At 43.4% G+C, this 19,042-nt stretch overlaps 2 protein-coding genes across 2 annotated transcripts; both read left to right on the forward strand.

Annotated features, from left to right (window-relative positions):
- Positions 1-1,917: 1,917 nt before the first annotated feature.
- Positions 1,918-4,737, forward strand: tmem70 (transmembrane protein 70). Its single transcript, XM_079347827.1, has 3 exons — positions 1,918-2,207; positions 2,361-2,460; positions 2,889-4,737. The coding sequence occupies exons 1-3, from the start codon at positions 2,034-2,036 to the stop codon at positions 3,332-3,334; spliced, it is 720 nt and encodes a 239-aa protein (XP_079203953.1). The 5' UTR covers positions 1,918-2,033; the 3' UTR covers positions 3,335-4,737.
- Positions 4,738-5,281: 544 nt separating this feature from the next.
- On the forward strand, positions 5,282-17,881 carry exoc3 (exocyst complex component 3). Its single transcript, XM_079347805.1, has 16 exons — positions 5,282-5,433; positions 6,172-6,385; positions 7,591-7,810; positions 7,936-8,108; positions 8,843-9,055; positions 9,489-9,667; positions 9,784-9,900; positions 10,945-11,062; positions 12,144-12,269; positions 12,380-12,480; positions 12,727-12,837; positions 13,397-13,538; positions 14,260-14,382; positions 15,153-15,314; positions 16,401-16,522; positions 17,480-17,881. Exons 2-16 carry the CDS (start codon positions 6,242-6,244, stop codon positions 17,682-17,684), a joined length of 2,256 nt encoding a protein of 751 aa, XP_079203931.1. The 5' UTR covers positions 5,282-5,433; positions 6,172-6,241; the 3' UTR covers positions 17,685-17,881.
- The last annotated feature ends 1,161 nt before the right edge of the window (positions 17,882-19,042 follow it).

Raw genomic sequence — 19,042 nt, forward strand, 5'->3', positions numbered from 1 at the left:
GTACCTGTCTGTTGGCCTCCACGAAGCTCACAAGACGTCTGCAAACCGGCGACAAGATGAATAAAAAAACATTAAATAAAATGATCTGGATGCCACGCCCCCTTTAATTCACACTTTAATGAACACTTTTCAAACAGCCGTCCCTTCAGGCAGATACACCTCATTGGATGAGTGGAAGGTGTCATGTGTATGTTCTGAAGTGGCTGAACGACGCCCCCTGCTGGCAGGATGACATTGTACAGGACAGTCTTGAGTTAAACAGTGGGCGTGTCTCTCTGCAGGGTGCTGCTGACTGAACCTGAGCTATAAAACCCCTTAGTTTAATGATTTATGATTCACACATGATTCACACAGATTCTGGAGAGAAACACTTGGTCATCATGTCCTAGTTGTTCAGAAGTAATCCAACAGGATCAAATGGATCATTGGATACGGCCCAAAGACTTAAACAACACCTGTACCACATTGATCACGGAAACAAAAACACTTCATTATACACACACTTCACTCACCACGGGAAAGAAAACCTGCTCATAGCGGGATTGGAGAGCAGACTGAGTTGGACAATGGCTCAAAGGAACAGAGCAGAACAATATTGGATAAAGCACCTAAAAACAATCACTCCCAACGGTCTAAATGAAATCTATCATTAAAAGCTTTATCTATACTTACCTCCATGTTCTGGCATCCACCTGGAAATAAGGAAGAACAATTTATATACTTTCTACTTACCTTCCGGGCCCTCTTGTCCAACCTGGAAAAAAGGAAAAATAACAAAAAACAATAAACTTACCTTCTTCTGCCTCTGACGGCGACCTAAAAGAAAAATAAGGTTACTTAACTCGACTGGATCCTTTTATCATGAAGGTGGAGATGACAAACCTTTTTTTTTTTATCAGTCCTCGCCTTTTATCAGCTTCTTTCTGCCTCTGCTTAAAACCTAAAACAAGAAAATCAAAATGAGTTGTGCGTGTCTGTGCAAAATACATGTCCATTTGGACAATATTCTAAACATTCTTTTAACCCTTTCCTAACCCTAACCCTAGGTGATGCAGTAAAAGTAAAGGTCAGTGAAAGATGACTCAATTATTTTCATCATTATTATTAGAAGTCAAAACAAACACTTTTATAAAATAGATGTAATTGTGAGTTAAATTCTAGTTTCTCTTTGGTTAATAAGGTTTAAGTTTGTCCTCCTCGTTCATGTGGAACGACCTGCCCGAGGAAATCAGCTCAGCCAAGTCAGTAATCTCTTTTAAATCCCTTCTTAAGACAAACTTTTACAGATGAGCCTTTCCACCTTTTACTTTAATTTGACTTTTTACTTGAACGTCTTTAAAATATTTTTTTTCTTTTGTGGTTCTTTTAATTTATGAATTTAATGTCTTAAAATGTTTTTTTTTATTTCTTAATCTTTGCGTTTACTGACCTCTTTTTCCTACCTGTGTTTACATTTATTTTATTATTGTTGTCCTTGAAAAGCACTTTGTAACTTGATTTTGAAATCTACTATGATTATTATTATCATTATTCATTTTGGCCCCTCATGGTCTAACATAAGACAAGATAATCCTTTATTCATCTTGCAAACGGAGGAATTGACATGGGCCTCCTGGCTGTCCCGCGCACGCCTCAAGGTCAAAGGTCACAGTGCCTTTACAGTCAGAATAAACAGTGGAATCCCTCTTCCATCAGTTCGGCCCCCTCTGTCCCACCTCAACACTTTGAGGCTCTTTAGGTCCTTTGAATCGTTTCTATGAGGTAATCTTTGATTTGCTTTCTTTACTGTTATTTCTCTACTTTTGTAAACTCCTGTAGATGGATTCTTTGTATAGCTCTTTGATCAGCACTTATTTTTAATGTGCCAACACATAAATGTGGCTCGACCTGTCACGCTTTAAAACAGTAGGTGGCGGTATTTCACCGTCACACACATTTACAGCCATCATTGGGAGAAAGAAGAAGAAAAAAGCGGAAGTATCTGCAGCTCTGCAGAATTCAGTGACCCAGGACGGCCCGCTGGTAGATCCAACATGTTGTCTGTAAATGTCCTCCGTGCTTTAAGACCCTGTGGACTTTATCAGTCGGTGAATGTAAACGCCATCGTCAGGCCCGCGCGGCTTGGAGCGCGCTCGTTCAGCGCGTGCTGTGTTCGAGGAGTGAAGCAGCTGCACGCGGTTAGAAGGTCGATCCTCCTCAACAACCAGGTGAGTTAAACTCTTTAAACAGGTCGCACACAGGACGTCAAGATGACGTATGAAGGCGTTTATTCTGCACGATTGATGACAACATGAATGTTTCAGATCAGATAACTCTGACATAAAGTTTTAACGTGTGTGTGTGCGCGCGCGTGTGTGTAGGCTCCTTCCCTCTGCTCCTCCATCAGATGCGTCTCCATGGAAACGCCCTCCTCAGACGGGCAGCTGATTTACGTGGGTAACCTGGGTACAGCTGTCAGAGGTGAGTCTGTCTCCTGTGTCATTTAGATGGGTGAGTCAGAGAAGTGAAGTCCTCGTCCAGTCCTGTAGTTATTCCTCGACAGATGACCTCGTTGGGAAGACTTACTGTGGAGCTGAAGGAATTATAATATAAATTCACAGAGAGACGTCAAGTTAGTTTAACGTCAGTCTGTTTGCTGAGGGAGAATAGAGAGCGGATGATAATGTAGAAAGACCATGACAAAGACTTTACAAAACCGAAGCTGTACGTAAAGTCAGATTGAAACTTTGCGATCAGACTGTGAGAGTGACGAGGCCGAGGAACTCATCCATGTGGACCAGTTCACCTGGACTCACCTGAGTCCCGTCTTTATAATGTTACTTTCATGAGAGTAAAGAAAGCGAGGTCACTATACAGTGGTAACCTGCGCTCTGTGTCCGTTCTCTCAGGGGTCAAGTTGTTCTCGTACAGCACCAGCGGGGCCAGCCTCTTCCTCATGCCTCAGATCCTCATGAAGACCGGCCTCGGGGTCCAGAGCTTTGCCCTGCAGGCCGCGTTCTGCGGAATCATCGGGTTCTTCACCTTCCTAACCCCCATCATCCTCCACGTCGTCACCAAGGGCTATGTGGTCCGCCTGTACCACCACCCGGACACGGACAGCTACACCGCTGTCACGTACAGCGTCTTCCTGACGGAGAAGAGGAGCGTGTTTCAGCAGAAGCAGGTGCGGATCCCCGACGTCAGCGGGATGTTCACCACCTTCTACGCAGGAAACATGGGTCTGCTGGTGAACCCCGACATGTTCAGCCTCCCTCAGGACTACAACCACCTGATGGGCTACGACAAACCCTTCAGCTTCAAGGCAGAGGACATGAGCAGGCCTGAGGACAGCTGAGAGACTCTGTGTCTGTGTGTGTGTGTGTGTGTGTAAAATCTACAGGACTGTGTGTGCTGAAGGGAGACATCCAGACCGGACTGACGACTTCTTAACCCTGGGCTCGATTTTTAAAAACACGTCGGGGTCGAAATGACTGATCGGTACCAAAACTCTCCAGTAGACGAGTGAAACAAGCTGTGACATCATCCTTCATGTGTCCACCTGAAGTTTTGCCATCAACAAACATTTTCTTCCATTTCCTTGTTAAATCGTTAAACTACCCCACAAAAACAGTCCTGGGTCATTTCTGAGTTCTTTTTCCTTCCCGAAAAAATTACGAGCAGCCTCCTACACGCTGCCTTCATCGACAGCACGTCACTGTGACAGAGTGTTTATTGTGTCATGAAGTCAGTGTTGCCTCCTCTGATCTCCTGCTGTGTATGAGAGACATCGAAGTAACTTCCTTTCATTGGACAACAATTCTCTCTGTCTCTCTCTCTCTGTCTCTCTCTCTCTCTCTCTCTGTCTCTCTCTCTCTCTCTGTCTCTCTCTCTCTCTCTCTCTCTCTCTGTCTCTCTCTCTCTGTCTCTCTCTCTCTCTCTGTCTCTCTCTCTCTCTCTCTCTCTCTCTGTCTCTCTCTCTCTGTCTCTCTCTCTCTCTCTCTCTCTCTCTCTCTCTCTCTCTCTCTCTCAAATAAGAATCATCGATCATTAAAATATCTCAGATTGTAGGTTTTTGAAACACGAGAAAAACTGATGTCCCTACTGCGTGCACACTTGGCCATGCACTCTGTCTCAGCTCTGTCTCACATCGCCTCCGTCTTTCCTCCTTTACTCCTCGGTTTCTACCTCCGATAGCAGACTGGTGACCGTCGGTCCTCCGTGTGTTTCACTCCGAAATGATGCATGATTGCAGGGTTGAATATGGTATGTAAATCCCTGGTTGAGTATAATGTAATGATTTTTTGTGCAGATCATCACTGACATCGTTATTCTGAACGAGTCTCTCTGCACCGGGTTACACTCAGAATTATTCCTTCTTGTTCGTCCTGTGTAAATTGCATCCTTGTGTAAAGAAATCTGCTGGAGTAACTCTGAAAACTCCTACCTTTCAGTCTTTTAGATAAACAAAAAAAAATCAGGGCCCAGGTAAAAAAAAAAATTTCTGCTTTTTTTTTTTTGTTTGTTTTTTGTCAATATGAAGAAACATAATTCTACAAATAAATTATATCTTCAATATCATGATGTGTTACCTGTGTCTCATTAAATTCCACCTGAAATACGTCCGAGCCGCTCATACACATCTGACTTTGAGCTTTTACACTACACTTACAAATACAGGTTTTAAAACCTGACGTTGGGTTGATGATCATTTACCACTCTGTCAAAATGTTGAATTATTTCTTTACCAGGAATTTGTAGTTTATTTAATTTGAGGTCCTCCTCTAAATTTGAGACTTCCATTACGTTCTGACTGTAAGAAAAATGTTGCTTGAACTACGTACATGTTGGATAAAGTTGTAAAATACTCCTGTCACAGACACTGCTCATTTGGAGCCAGAATCTGTGCAGTAAAACTTGTATGGTCTCGTAACAGTTTTATTGAATCCTGCCCATTCCTCTCACCAAATATCACAGCCGATCAAATCTGTTTTGGCTTCACAATCGAAGAGCTTAAATAATACGGTCTGTTCCAAAAATAGGGAGATAAATGGATAGACAAAAACAAATACAAAATACCACTTGATAAATATCGACACAATTGTGTCATATTTTAGAATCTAAGATTCTAAAAGATTGGCGATCTAGGGAGAGTTATCTTTATTTTTTATTTCTTACGTGTTCTCAATTTGTTTTTGTCTTGGTTTAAAGTTTAAACCTTTAAACTGCTTGTAGAGAAAAGTTTCGGCCCTGCAGTAAACACTCAGGACCGGAAGGTGGCGGTGTTGGACCTGCACAGATCAGCAGCTAAAGAAGAAGAAGAAGAAAAAGTGTTCCTGAGGGGGCGGAGCTTAAAGACGGAAGTAGAACCACAGCAGCATTCTCCGATATAAATATAGCTATCTTTATTTGTCAAAATGTATTTTATAGTTAAAGCGTTTATTATTTAACTAAAAGGTAAGAATCTTTTTTTCTGGAAGGTTTCTAAGGTAGCTTGTTTGGATGAAGCTTAGCTAACGCTGGAGTTAGCCTCCCTCTTTATGTTCAGCTAATGTTGTAAATTTAATCTATGAGGAGAAAGATTAAACCTCTTAACATCTCTTAACACCTTATGTTTTATTTCTTTTTATTCTCTGTAAGGTACAAACATGTTAGCGTGACAGTGTTATGGTGAAAAGAGTGACCGTGCTATCTGGTGCCGAGAAGAAAAAATGACATTTGTTTAGTGTTTATGATATATTTACATTTATTACAATAATTAACAGACTTAATTAGTTATTGATTAAAATGAAAGAGTTCACATCCGTGTGGACACTGCGTCTTTAATACACACAAACAAACACAGGAGCATCTGACTGAATGTCCACGTGACCTCGGTCACACGTCTCATTTACTTATGTCACACACACACACACACACACACACACACACACGCACACACGCACACACCTGAGACCAGTTGTTTATATTTTAAAGCAGTAATTTGTTTACCTCAAATCATCATTGTATAAAAACATTCAACCTTTCTTAATTAGTAAATAAAAATAAAAACAGACTTTTTTGTGACACCCTATGAGATATATATATATATATATATATATATATATATATATATATATATATATATATAGTGTGTGTGTATATGTATGTATGTATATTCATTTAATTATTTAATTTGTGTCTTTTCTCTTTCAGGTCTCAAGTGTTCACTTGAAGTCTTCACATACGACTGGTAACAAAATCTACAACACACCATAGTAACACCATGGAGGAGACGAGCCGGGAGGCGGTTGCCACGGCGGTGCAGCGTGTCGCTGGGATGCTGCAGCGATCTGACCAGCTGGACAAAGTGGAGCAGTACAGACGAAGAGAGGCCCGCAAGAAGGCCTCTGTAGAGGCCAGGCTGAAGGTGTGTGCTGTTCAGTTTATCCTCTATTCACAGTGCTCCGTGGACGGCCTCGTCACTTTCATTTGATCTTTGTACAGTGAAGCCGTTTTCACAGATACAGAATACCCGGAGTACTACACTAACAACGAAATAACAGAAGCAAGAAACTGGCAGACAGAAAACATAATGCAGCAGTTTACTTACATGCATGCATACATTTCCTGCTGCGTTCACACGTTCAGCTCCAGTGTTTCGGGAGTTTTCTGCAGGTGTCAAGTGCTATCAGAGATCAAGTTCAGGATATGACAGAGTCTGGCAGAATAATGACAGTGTGGAGGAGGAAGAGTCATAACAGGGTGGAAGTAGAGAAGGACTGAGCAGGACGGCATAAAGAAACAAGAAGTGATGTGCAGTCATTTTCTTTGTGTGTGGTCGCTCTGTGTCTTTGCTGTTCACGTAGCTGTTAAAACGTTTGTAGCTGCGTGTTCTTTCACGGGCAGCATGTTTCTGTCCTTGTTTTTGGTTTTCTTTTGAATTTGCATCGTTTTTGAATATGCAGCCTGTTTCTCTCTCATGGAAATGATTTGGGCTGTAGCGTTGTGATTGTCCTATGTGGGCCACCGTCCCTAACCTGCAGCCTGCGGTGCACACTTGTGTTTGTAAACAGTCTGGACTTGACTTGTTTTGTCGATAGGATCTGAAGAGGATGGTCAATGAAAGATCAGCACATGTATCCTGATGAGTTTGTTTCAGTTGAAGTTAGCACTTTGAAACTTGGTCATTTAACCAAAAGAACGAGTTGAGCTAAGGCTGTTACTTTACTCTTTAAACTCCCTCTGATTTTTTTTCTATTGTGTTTTTGTAACCTTTTAAAAGGTTTAAAGGTTTTAAAGGCTGTTGATTTTGGAGTTGGAGAAGAACTCTGCACAGAGTCAATTGTTTTTGTTTCCTCACTGCTCAAATCAAATCAAAGTGTCTGTGTCTAATTTCTTGTGAACAATATCTCAGACTTATTATAAGCCACATTCATCTGACAAGTCAAGAATCACATCTGAGTTCAGACATAAAAGGCAGAAAATAAAACGAGTTGGTCCGGTTGTTTTAGAGAAGAGGAGAGATCGTGTTCTCACCAGCAGACGTGTATTAAAGTAGCAGCATTTAAACAGCCTGCTGATAACGAAACAAACTAAAGTAACACGCTTCTCTGTGACCTCCGTGTCCCTCAGGCAGCCATCCAGTCCCAGCTGGATGGAGTTCGCACGGGACTGACCCAGCTGCACTCGGCCCTGATCGACGTCAAAGACATCCAGAACTCTCTGGCCGACGTGAGTAAAGACTGGAGGCAGAGCATCAACACCATCGAGAACCTGAAAGACGTCAAAGATGCTGTCGTCCAGCACAGCCAGCTGGCCTCCGCCGTGGAGAACCTGAAGAACATTTTCTCCGGTAAGCTTCCTTTAGTTTCTACTTAAAGAGTGATGTGTCCGATCACAGACGACCTGCTGTCAGACTGCTCTCATGTCCGTCTCTGTGAGATCAGCATGCGGCTCACCTTTGACCTCTGTGCTCAGTACCAGAGATCGTGGCGGACACTCAGCAGCTGATCGAGCAGGCCGAGCTGCTGCAGGCCCACAGGAAGCTGATCGAGCTGGAGTGTTCACGGGACGACCTCATGTACGAACAGTTCCGCATGGACAGCAAGAACACCAGTGACATGCATCTCATCTCCATCTACTTTGAAGACGTAAGTGGAAGACGGAGAGCCGGGGGACAGATTCTGATTGGAGGATGAAATGCTGTATATATGTGTGTGTGTGTGTGTGTATGTACGGTATATGTGTGATGTGTGTATGTACGGTATATATGCGTGTGTGTGTGTGTGTGTGTACGGTATATGTGTGTGTGTGTGTGTATAAGCAAGCGTCATCAGAAAAGACTGTGTGCAAACATCACAACAAGACAGACAACTACACAAACAGCACAACCAACATGATACAGCATTTAATCAACGGCACAATGAGAAGCACCGATCACCTCCACATTCTCTTCAAATAAATCCTATCATGAGTTGAGTGAATCGTTACATCCCGACAAATAAGTATGAAACAATCATGAAATAAACAAACACTCGACGGTTATCTATTATCTGTGAGTGTCGTGTCAGAGGAGCGTACTCAGACCATCTGCCCCTGAACTTCTTCAGACTGGTGTGAGCGCTCACGGCACACTTCCTTGGTACGCTCAGAAGAGGGGTGCGTCGGCATGGTAACGGTTTATGCACGATTTTTGCACATTCATCTCGTTTGAACAGCGTCCTCTTGTTTCAGGATCGTTAAGGACACGAAGCGATCAAATCAAACTGATCTGCTCATTTGAACAGACCTGTGTGTCATCGTGCATCCTGAATATTTAATGACTGGCTCACCTCTCTGGGGGACTGGAGTCTTTAAGCTGTCTCTCCTCACCTTCCCCCTCCAGGTTCAGGGGCTGTCAGATGAGCTGGCCAAACAGCTGTGGATGGTCCTGCAGAGGTCCATGGTCACGGTCCGCAGTGACCCCACCATGCTGGTGTCGGTGGTTCGTATCATTGAGCGGGAGGAGAAGATCGACCGGCGCATGGTTGACCGTAAGAAACAGTCCGGCTTCATTCCACCAGGACGACCCAAACGCTGGAAGGACAAGATGTTCCAGGTGAGACGTCTTCCATGTCGTCTCGCTTCCGTTTAATGCTTATGAGCTTTTATAGCTATAACTGCTGATTCATAGAAGAGGAAGTGACACACAGAGGAGGGACTCCGAACATCTACTCATCGATTATCAGAAAAAGACAGGCAGAGGACACAAGACATTAGTTACATTACACACCCACTGTCCTCCTCCCCTCTGTATACAATAGAAGCCCTCCTATGTGACTAAAGAGTAAACATAATTACAGAATGAACCTGTGCAGTTATCATTAACAAAACAGACACACAGATAAAAAAAACCCCTCTGTGTTGGAATCAGTGATCATGATCATTTTACCTGCTGTCACCGCACCAAAAGGCGTTCCTTTGGTCAACTATGCAGACTCCGCCCCCTGAGGCACTTACTGTAGCTTCTGTTTGATGGGTTTGTGGTTCAGGTGTTGGAGGGCACGGTCAGCACCCGCATCGAGGGCACCCAGTCAGTGACGAGGGAGAACGATAAGATGTGGCTGGTTCGTCTGCTGGAGATAACCAGGAAGTACGTTCTGGACGACCTGGTTGTTGTGAAGAACCTGATGGTGCAGTGTTTCCCTCCTCACTACGACACCTTCAACAGGTAACTCACACTGTACGGCTGCCACGCGGCAGGTCCCCAACGTCCAGCCGTCGGTCTGATCCTTCAGGTTTAAAACCTTCACTTTGTGTTTATGTACGTGTGTGTGTGTGTTGCAGGTTTTTCTGTCTGTACCACAACACCGTGTCCAATCGTGTGAAGGAGCTGGCCTCTGAGGACCTGGAGGCTAACGAAATCGTGTCTCTGCTAACCTGGGTCCTAAACACATATAAGAGGTACAAACTGTGTGTGTGTGTGTGTGTGTGTGTGTGTGTGTGTGTGTGTCGGTCGTACTTCGGGTTTCTTTGTGATTGGCACTAGATCTGTCCCAAACGATTATTTGGGCCGCTGCTATTGTTGTTGTTGTTGTGAATTCTTCTTCTTCTGTTTTATAGCGTCTTTGGCGACTAGCTCTCTGCTAACTTAGCGCCACCACTGGACTGTGTGGCACAGTGAGGTTGTTTGGGACGACGCTTCGACGCAAATTATTCACGTCAGCTAATGTATGTCGTGGACCAGGTGGACGCGTGATCCCAGCTCTAATTATCACAGCATACAGCAGAATGAATGGTGATAAATGTCCTCAAACTGTAAGGACTGGATCAGCGATAAAACAGGCTCAGTGATCAGATAGCATCGGGTAGGAGATGCTATCTAAGGCAGATAAATAGGTGTGTGAGCTGAGTCTGGCGTATGATCATGAGTCGTGATGTCCCATACTTTGTGTTGTACCTCGCTCCTCTCCTTCAGGGAAGTCAGGACATTTGATTACATCGGTTATCAGATGATCGTCCTGAATACATTTTGCTCTATTATCAAAAACAAAGGGAAACCACAAAAGATGAACTCTGTGTTGAATGTAAGGTTGGTCATTTTCTCCAGATACACTGTTTAAGATGTTTGAAATTGTCTCCATGTCCAGATGGAAATTCATAACTCATATGCTCTGAAAAAAGATCAGCAAAAACATCGGTAGCAGTTTGTAAACGCATAAAAACTTCAACCAATGTCTGCTCTTGGTTCAAGTTTTATGAACCAATCACAGCCCTCCCTGCTCGTGGTTTACCCCATGTATACACCAGCCCACACTCAAAGCATGAGCTGAAATCTGCTTCTGGACCAATGGCGTTAGTGCATGTAAGTGAGGGGCGAGGCTTCTAAGGGAGCACAGAGGGGAGGGGCGGAGTGAAGACAGAGCACGGAGGGAACGCTTCTTTCAAAGTCATGCTAGTGGGTTTTTTTTTTTAAATGACCTCCCCTGCCTTTAATCTGTGTTTTAGCACGGAGATGATGGGCCACCCAGAGCTGCTTTCAGAGTGCGACATCAACCAGCTGGAGCCTCTGCTGCCGGAGGATGTGGTGGACGACCTGCTCAGCAAATACGTCCGGACGTTTACTGTGAGCGCCACACACTGCACAACACTGAAATGAATGTGTTTGTCTTCTTTAGCTCCTCTTCAGTCTTTGATAAGTTTGAGTAGATTAGCAATTATTGATCCACTGACTCTGTGCTTCACACGTCATGGAGTTCATGTAAACACGTGTGACATGTTGGGTGTGAATCCTTCGCTCTGTGCTCCTCTCGATGAGCGAGGATGAGTTTCAGATCGATTCTTAAATCAGGGAATGTTGAAATCCACCACTAAGAGACCCTGCGAAAAGGGTCAGGAAACCCCTTGTTTTTAGAACCCATCCTGAGGCAAACTGATGCGATGATCGCACGCCTCATTGATGAAGCCAAAGCAGCATTTCCCTCATCTTTCACAGCCAAGTGGGAAAATGTTCTTCGTCATTTAAATAAATTAATCAGAAACATCTTCATCAATCTTTAGGCGCTAAATGAAACATTTTACAATTACAAGTTTTGGCAAAAGTACTTGGAAGTTTGAGCATCATTGGTTTTATCGTCAGGTACTTGAGGGGTGTTTTTGAAAAAATAGAAACTGACATCATTTCCTGGTGTGCTGCCCCCTCGAGGCTCCAGTCATCAAACAGTCGTCCTATAAACAGACTCACAGGCCCGGTGAGACGGCTCCAGCTGACCTGGTATCAGACAGTTTGATCTTTGTCTGTGTTGCCAGCTGTCCCCGCCCAGAACCCTTTTGTTTTTAAGCACCACCCCTGTAACCTAGCAACCACAACAGCTACACTGGAACAAGCTAGCGTCGCACACACACACAAAAAAGACCATATGCAGAATCTGTCAATGATCCCAATCCCAATAAATGATATCTGATCTTCTCTTAGCTATGATTTTAAAGACAAGTTAAATGTCCTGATTCATTTGAATAACATTCATCTTTGTAGCTTTTCATTGGTGTGCAGTGATTTAAAGGAAGTGTTGGGAAGGATGCAGCTCATCTCCTGGTGCCAGTACAGCACTGGATCAGAACGTGTGCATAGATTCATGATGGATACAGGTGAGGGGACAGTGGTGCACACACTCAAGTGTGTGTGTGTGTGTGTGTGTTTGTTTCAGTCTAACATAACAGGCTGGCTGCGGAAAGCTCTGGAGACGGACAAGAAGGACTGGCAGAAAGAAACAGAACCTGAGGCTGACCAAGACGGATACTACCAGACCACCCTGCCTGCCATTGTCTTTCAAGTAATACACACACACTATGTACCCCTCATTTAATCTACATCTGTGTACCCCTCATTTAATCTACATCTGTGTCCCCCTCATTTAATCTACATCTGTGTCCCTCTCCCCAGATGTTTGAGCAGAACCTGCAGGTGGCTGCACAGATCAACAGGGACTTCAAGGAGCAGGTCCTGAGGCTGTGCCTGAAACAGATGGTCTCCTTCCTGATCAGGTATATTTGACAGTGTTTGTTTCCTCTCGTGCTGTAAAGTCTCTGAACTGACGTTAATCCACAAAGACAAACTCAAATGTCTGTGAGATGTGAGCGAGTGTGAGGATGAGATGAACTGAAGCCTCTGAAGACATTGTGTTAGTAGTGTACTCAAACCAGGGTCACTGCTAACAGACTCATGTGAAGTGCTGAGAGAGGAGTGCACTAATACTCTCCTTGTGTCTGTGTGTGTGTGTGTGTGTGCAGGTACAGGGAGGAGGCGGTGGTATACAAAGAGGAGCACCTGAGAGACAGACAGCTGCCTCAGTGTTACGTTCAGTACATGATCGCCATCATCAACAACTGCCAGACATTCAAGTAAGAGCCTGATGCACGCACCTGTGTTCACTGTTTCACCAGCACATGTCTGTTCATCGTGTGTGTGTGTGTGTGTGTGTGTGTGTCTGTGTGTGTGTGTGTGTGTGTGTGTGTGTGTGTGTGAGTGAACTGGAAGGTTGCAGGTTCTGTCCAGTGTGGCCAACTTGGCGACTTTTTCGTTATATCTGTCAACTTTCCATTTCCTCTGTGTGGCTTTTTTTTTGTCAAAAGCTTCGAGCGACAAATCTATCAACTTTTCATTGTGAGAAGTGACGGCTGATTTTAATGACCAACTAAATACCAAGAATCAACAAAAGATTTTATTTGAAGTTCTAAACATATTTGGGGTTTTTTCTTCACTGTTTGTGTCTCCTGCAGCGTCCATTACGATTGCACACTTAATGCAATGTTAACGTCATGTAGGGACGTTTAGGACAGTCAGTAGCTCTTTTCTTCACAGAGGAGTTCTCTGCCATCAGTGTGTGAAACCAGGCCTGTGTCAGCCTCTCCTGTGTCGTGATCGTATGTTTTTAAACGATGAATTTGATTGGCTCCTCAGAGAGTCCATCAACAGTCTGAAGAGGAAGTACTCGGAGCTGTCAGAGCCCACCGACAGTGACGCCGCCATAGAGAGGACCCTCAATGAGGTGGCCAAGGAGGGATGTCAGTTCCTATTGGACGAAGTCTTCCTCGACCTTGAAGTAAGAGGGGCTCTTATTGGCCGAAGCGTTACTCCGCCTCATAAGTGTTTGTCAGATCTTAGCGAGGTTGTTGTTTGTGCACAAATAACAACAAGGTTTGTTTTTCTTCAAGACATTTTCCTCTCGTTTCATTTCAAGCCTTCATGTATTCTCACTGAGGTTTCTCTCAGCTCCGATGCTGTCGAGATGTGAAATGCTAAATGATTTTAGCATGTATCCTTTAATTCCAGCTGCTGCTTTCAGTTTAAGCGGTCTGTGACAGAGATTTGTTCCAGGTCTTCTGCCTCATAACCAAACGATGAGAGCGTGCCTTTTCTGGGAAGGAAGCTTTGAATTAAAGCTGGCAGGAAGGAAACAACAGGAGGAAGTTAAAGAGTAAATCTAGATATTCTTTTTTTTTTTTAAATCCTCCCTCCCCTCTGTTATTATTTATCGCTCTGCCCTCACGGCAGCCTTCAGCTTTAAGAAGAAGCCGGTCAGCTGGTCCAGTAAAGTTTGATAATATGACTGAGGCTTTGTCTGATCCTTTCAGGGATAGATTGGACAGACCCTTCACTAATCCTCCTCTGCCCACGTTTGGAGATCTCAGACTCCCGTATCTCTGTGATCCATGTTGTCATGTCACATCCTTCAAGTGTTAACAAAGACAGAACGTCTGAGTCCAGGTGAACTGATGACAAATAGAGCACTGAGGCGTTTCACTTTGTCTTTGCATGAACAGCATCACCTGAATGAACTGATGACCAGGAAGTGGCTGACAGGGTCTCACGCTGTGGACACCATCTGTGTGACCGTGGAGGACTACTTCAACGACTTCAACAAGATCAAGAGACCCTACAATCAGGTTCAAACCACAAGTCTCACTCTTTCTGCACCATGCCAACAAAGAGAAAACCGAGGCAGACGAACGCCACCGGGGCTTTTCTTGTTTCTAATCAAACCGCTGCTCACTGTCTACATTGTAGAAATAGAGCGATGTAGACAGAGCTCTCAGTTGGTCTCCTGAGGCAGCGTCTGTAGATGATGGTTAGAGTGCAGGCTGTCTCTGTTCCATCTTTCTGGATCCTTCTGGTGATTTAAATCATCACCACCCCGCCGAAACAAGAGAATGGAAAAACAACCTTCGTTTCACTCGCTGTGATTTTAAAGATCTTGGGCTCCACTGTAGCCGACTACGTCGCTGATTTCACAAAGATCTTCCATCCTCAAACATAAATTTTATGAAGGGACATTAAATTGAATTTCCTTCAAGAAAAGCTCAGAGAAAGCAGATTTGCTCGCTCGTTTTCTCCTCATCCAATCACGACGTTTTGATCACCTCATGGAGAACTGAGTGATAAAAAAAACCCACTTTGTTTGTGGCAACCGAGCGAGAGTGCGGAAAAATTCGATCTTATTTTCACTTGCATGATTTGTGCTTTTTTTAGAGTTTATAGAAAAATGAGTTTTTGCTCTTAATTAGAGGTCTGGAATCGCCTAATCTGACTTTAAGGGTCAGACAGTAGATCTGCGTCTCTCTCTCTCTTACTGGTACTGACTGACTTTAAACAGTTCTGTCCTTGACACTTGGACCCTGTGAGTGTTTTTTACGTTGCATGAATGTCCTGTGTGCAGGAGATGACGAGCGAGGCTCTGCGCAGGGTGGTGGTGGAGTACATCAAAGCTGTGATGCAGAAGAGGATCGCCTTCAAAAACGCCGACGAGAGGAGAGAGGGGGCCGAGCGGATGATCAAAGAGGCCGACCAGTTCAAGTTCCTCTTTAGGAAGCTGGCTGCTGTAAGTCGTCCCAGAACGTCCCACTAAACTGCAGAACCTTTCCTGGGAGGAGCTGCATGTGTAAATATCCAGCAGACTGTCACAATGTGTGTGTGGAGTCGAGGAAACACTCAGCTAAACAAAATCCAAAGCAAGCAGGAGGGAGTGATCATCTTTCTATCCTGTGAGAATGAGGAGATCACTTTCACCAGGATGCAGCAGTCAGGTCTGCCAGATGGATTTTTGAGGATTTTGTCAAAAGTTGTTGACGATGATCATCATTTCTAAAAATGTACAACATGACCCATTGTTGGTAAGTCTCTTAGTAGTGTTGGTAGGATCCTCAGATAACCAAAAAAAAGGTCCATAAACTCCCATACAGCATGTTGAAAATGATTCCACACGAAGCATGGCAGCGAGGTTAGAGCAGATATCATCCTCTCATAATGTTCATATAAAACAACTTTACAGGTTTAGAAATCACAGCTGTCAGCATCTCAGAACAGAAAGGTCTGACATTCATGCATTGATTTTTTTTTTAATAGCATACTCTTTTTGTCCCTTTCGGCGCACTGCAGATACAGTAGTCTTCCTCACTGTCTCCCTGTTGTCATGGTGATGGAACTCTTTACTCTCAGCTCAAGACAGTTTAAATTTTCAAAATAAAAGCCCAACCATTTTTATTTTTTAAGGCCAATTAACTGAATTTTAAATGACTTGTGTCATCATTTAAAGAGGATTCGAACATGCACATGACTTTTTAATTCGTGGACTTTTTTTGTTTTCGCTGCATTAGTGAACGAAATGTCCATCCCGACTTTATTGATTTTTCTTAGCAGCCATCTTGTAAAATATCCGCATGGAATCAGGCTGAGCTGAACATAGCAGGTGTTATTTTATCACGCGTTCACTGCTCGACGGTTTTGTCTTCGTGGACATAGTGACGCTGTCTTAAACTCGTTTGTTGTCAACAAATAAGACACCTGTCAGGAGACTTTTTCCTACACAGCCCGACGCTGCCTGGTGCACAAGTGATCCAACAGTTTGAAGTCTTAGAGGGTGGGTCAGAACGAGAGGACGCGTCTCACAGTTGATTCTCATCTGCAGGGTGAAGACACGGACTCGCTCTGCGGAGCCATCGCCGCCATCGCCGAAGTGTTCAAGCTGACCGACCCCACGCTGCTGTTCTTAGAGGTCACCACCCTGGCCACCAAATATCCCGACATCAGGTAACCACGGTAACACGCTCTGTGACACGCATCATCACAACACACGAGCTATTCATCGCATGATCGTGTCACCGTGTCAGAAAATGCTGTTAAACATTGATGTCTCCACACCACTCGGTTCACTTCACTACTCCATCTTTTATTATAAGATAGCTTCTAAAAAAACCTGATGAGACAGGTGTGTAGGAGAGGAAGGAACCCATCTTAAACCGTCTACTTCACCTGCAAATCTGTGGGGAAGTTTCCCTTCAATTTTTCAATGATTCAAAGAAGAAATGATCAAACACTGACCGTCTCCGATGTTTTATTATTATTGATCATTTTCACAATAAAACAAGACAAATGACATGTGGGCCATACATAAGAAGAGGAAAAAACACATTTAAGAGGAGTTCCATTCAGTACAGTACATACTCCATCCCAGGCTTTTATATATCGGTCACATGTTAGCCTTAATGAGAAGGTCAGTCTTTCCATACAGTGTGTTTCATTGATGCATTTCTTCAGGATTTGATAAGGTGAGATTTCTGCTTGTGTCACGATGAAGTTTGTGACTCTAGCCTGGAGAGCAATCTGACAGCAAGCCTTTAAAATCAAGTTTTGACCATTAAAAAGGTGTTCAATAATTTTTTTTAAACTTTGAGACAGTGTAAAAATCTAAACATATCCATTCAGGTGTCCACTCTACAGCACCAAAAAGTCTTAGCCAACATGTTTGTGTGATAAACAAAGGGCTCTGGCAGCTTTTGGTTGAAATGTAACTGAAGAGCTGTGAGAGCTTTGTAACGTATCACCATGTTTAGATAACATGGACTTGAAGGCATTTTGATGTTCGATCCCTGACAGGATAAATCTGTAGTAGCCTGACCAGGAGCTGGTTCGAGCCTGAGCCAGCGCTGATGATGAAGTGTACCTAAACGCTTGACTCAGGCTTTTTGTCCTTCCTGCTTCCCGTAGGGAGGAGCACATCCAGGCGTTGCTGGCGGTGCGTGGGGATGCCAGCAGGGAGATGCGGCAGATGATCGTTGGCACTCTCAGCGAGAACAAAGTTTCTTCTTCTGTTGTGACACAGCCCATCTTTAAAGACATCACCGTGCCGACCATGACCATGACGACCATGACGACCATGACCTCCATGGCAACTGCAAAGCTGCTGAAGTAAAGCCAATTCAGGGGACACTATTTCACCTTCAGCACCTCGAGCACCTTCAGGCACGATCACAGGAGCAAAGTCGCTTTTTGATTGTCTAATGCATCTTGTTTTGTGATTTCCTTTTCATAACCAGGATTTGTTTTTTCATTGTCATCCTGATCATGTCTGCTTTAGCAAAATAATAAAATTAGATATGAATAAATTAACTGTAGTGTGACTGCTTATTTAATCATCACAGCATTTAAGATATCTTAAAAACTTCCTCCTTCTCTTTGGCCGTCAATGCTCCTGTTGGGAACTCTCAGTTTGTTCCCAGCCTGTGGACAAAGTGTCATAGTGCTGATTTAATCTTCTACATGTGTAAGCAGTGCTTTTAACATGTAATCTGATCATTGTATTTATATATTAGGTATCATTTCTCCAGATCTTTTTTTTACCTCACTTTAGCAATGCTGGTTTCCCTTGACGTGAAAAAGGATGATTAAGTGATCGTGGGAAAAATGCCATTCTTATCCTGAGACCCAAAAGTCGAGATCTCGAGAAAACATGCAAAAAATACTGGGTATCACAGGGAAGCGAGTGAAATAATGTTCATGTTTGATTGATATCCACGTAGGGCTATCATTTTTATACTACTTAAATACTTTAAATCAAAATTAACCTTATTCACTAAAGCTGCATCCAACACGTTAAAAGTACGTACAGATGTGTTCAGTATTTTATAGACACGTCTACAGAATAAATAAATAAAAAAATAGGACCGGGTATATAAACAGTCTATGATATAAACATTGATAATGGCAACTGTACAACTTATCGTGAATAATGGTTTAAAAAAAACAAACAAGAGGGTTCTGCTAATTAAGCAAAGATTAAGAACATAAAGAATTTATTAATTTGTATTTCTTGTCGCTCTTGACGAAGTTTGGATTTTTGAAGGTTAACAGAAACCATACTAACTAACCATAGACTGTATATTCAAGATTCAAAGGTTTTTATTTTCACATGTGCTGACACAGTTAAAAGTTTTGTGACATGTAGCCTTTTGTGACCACTTGTTGCTTGTTTCTAAATCCTACTCCTGATGACTAACTTTTACTGAACTTTTCTCTCTACAAACCAGAGAGACAATCCAGACTTCCTCTGATGAATTTACTCTGCTTTTGTTCTCCATCCGGGATACTGGGGGCTACTTTGTCGTCTATCTCCCCCTGCCTCTTTAGTAGCACACACACTGCAGGAGGATGTTCTTCTCGTGGCGGATATCTGGGGACCAGTAACTAAACAGAGTGGAGAAAAGAAAAAAGAGAAAGAATTAATCATTTCCAACATGCATGTTTTATCCTTTTGATTCAAGTATTTCTGGA

Source organism: Symphodus melops (assembly GCF_947650265.1).
Source record: "Symphodus melops genome assembly, chromosome: 7".
NCBI classification, from domain to species: domain Eukaryota; kingdom Metazoa; phylum Chordata; class Actinopteri; order Labriformes; family Labridae; genus Symphodus; species Symphodus melops.

Coding starts and splice junctions, on each gene's coding strand:
- tmem70 (XM_079347827.1), top strand. CDS start 2,034: ATGTTGTCTGTAAATGTCCTCCGTGCTTTAAGACCCTGTGGACTTTAT. Junction 2,208..2,360: donor CGATCCTCCTCAACAACCAG/GTGAGTTAAACT, acceptor GCGTGTGTGTAG/GCTCCTTCCCTCTGCTCCTC. Junction 2,461..2,888: donor CCTGGGTACAGCTGTCAGAG/GTGAGTCTGTCT, acceptor CCGTTCTCTCAG/GGGTCAAGTTGTTCTCGTAC.
- exoc3 (XM_079347805.1), top strand. CDS start 6,242: ATGGAGGAGACGAGCCGGGAGGCGGTTGCCACGGCGGTGCAGCGTGTC. Junction 6,386..7,590: donor CTGTAGAGGCCAGGCTGAAG/GTGTGTGCTGTT, acceptor CGTGTCCCTCAG/GCAGCCATCCAGTCCCAGCT. Junction 12,270..12,379: donor TGCCTGCCATTGTCTTTCAA/GTAATACACACA, acceptor CCCTCTCCCCAG/ATGTTTGAGCAGAACCTGCA.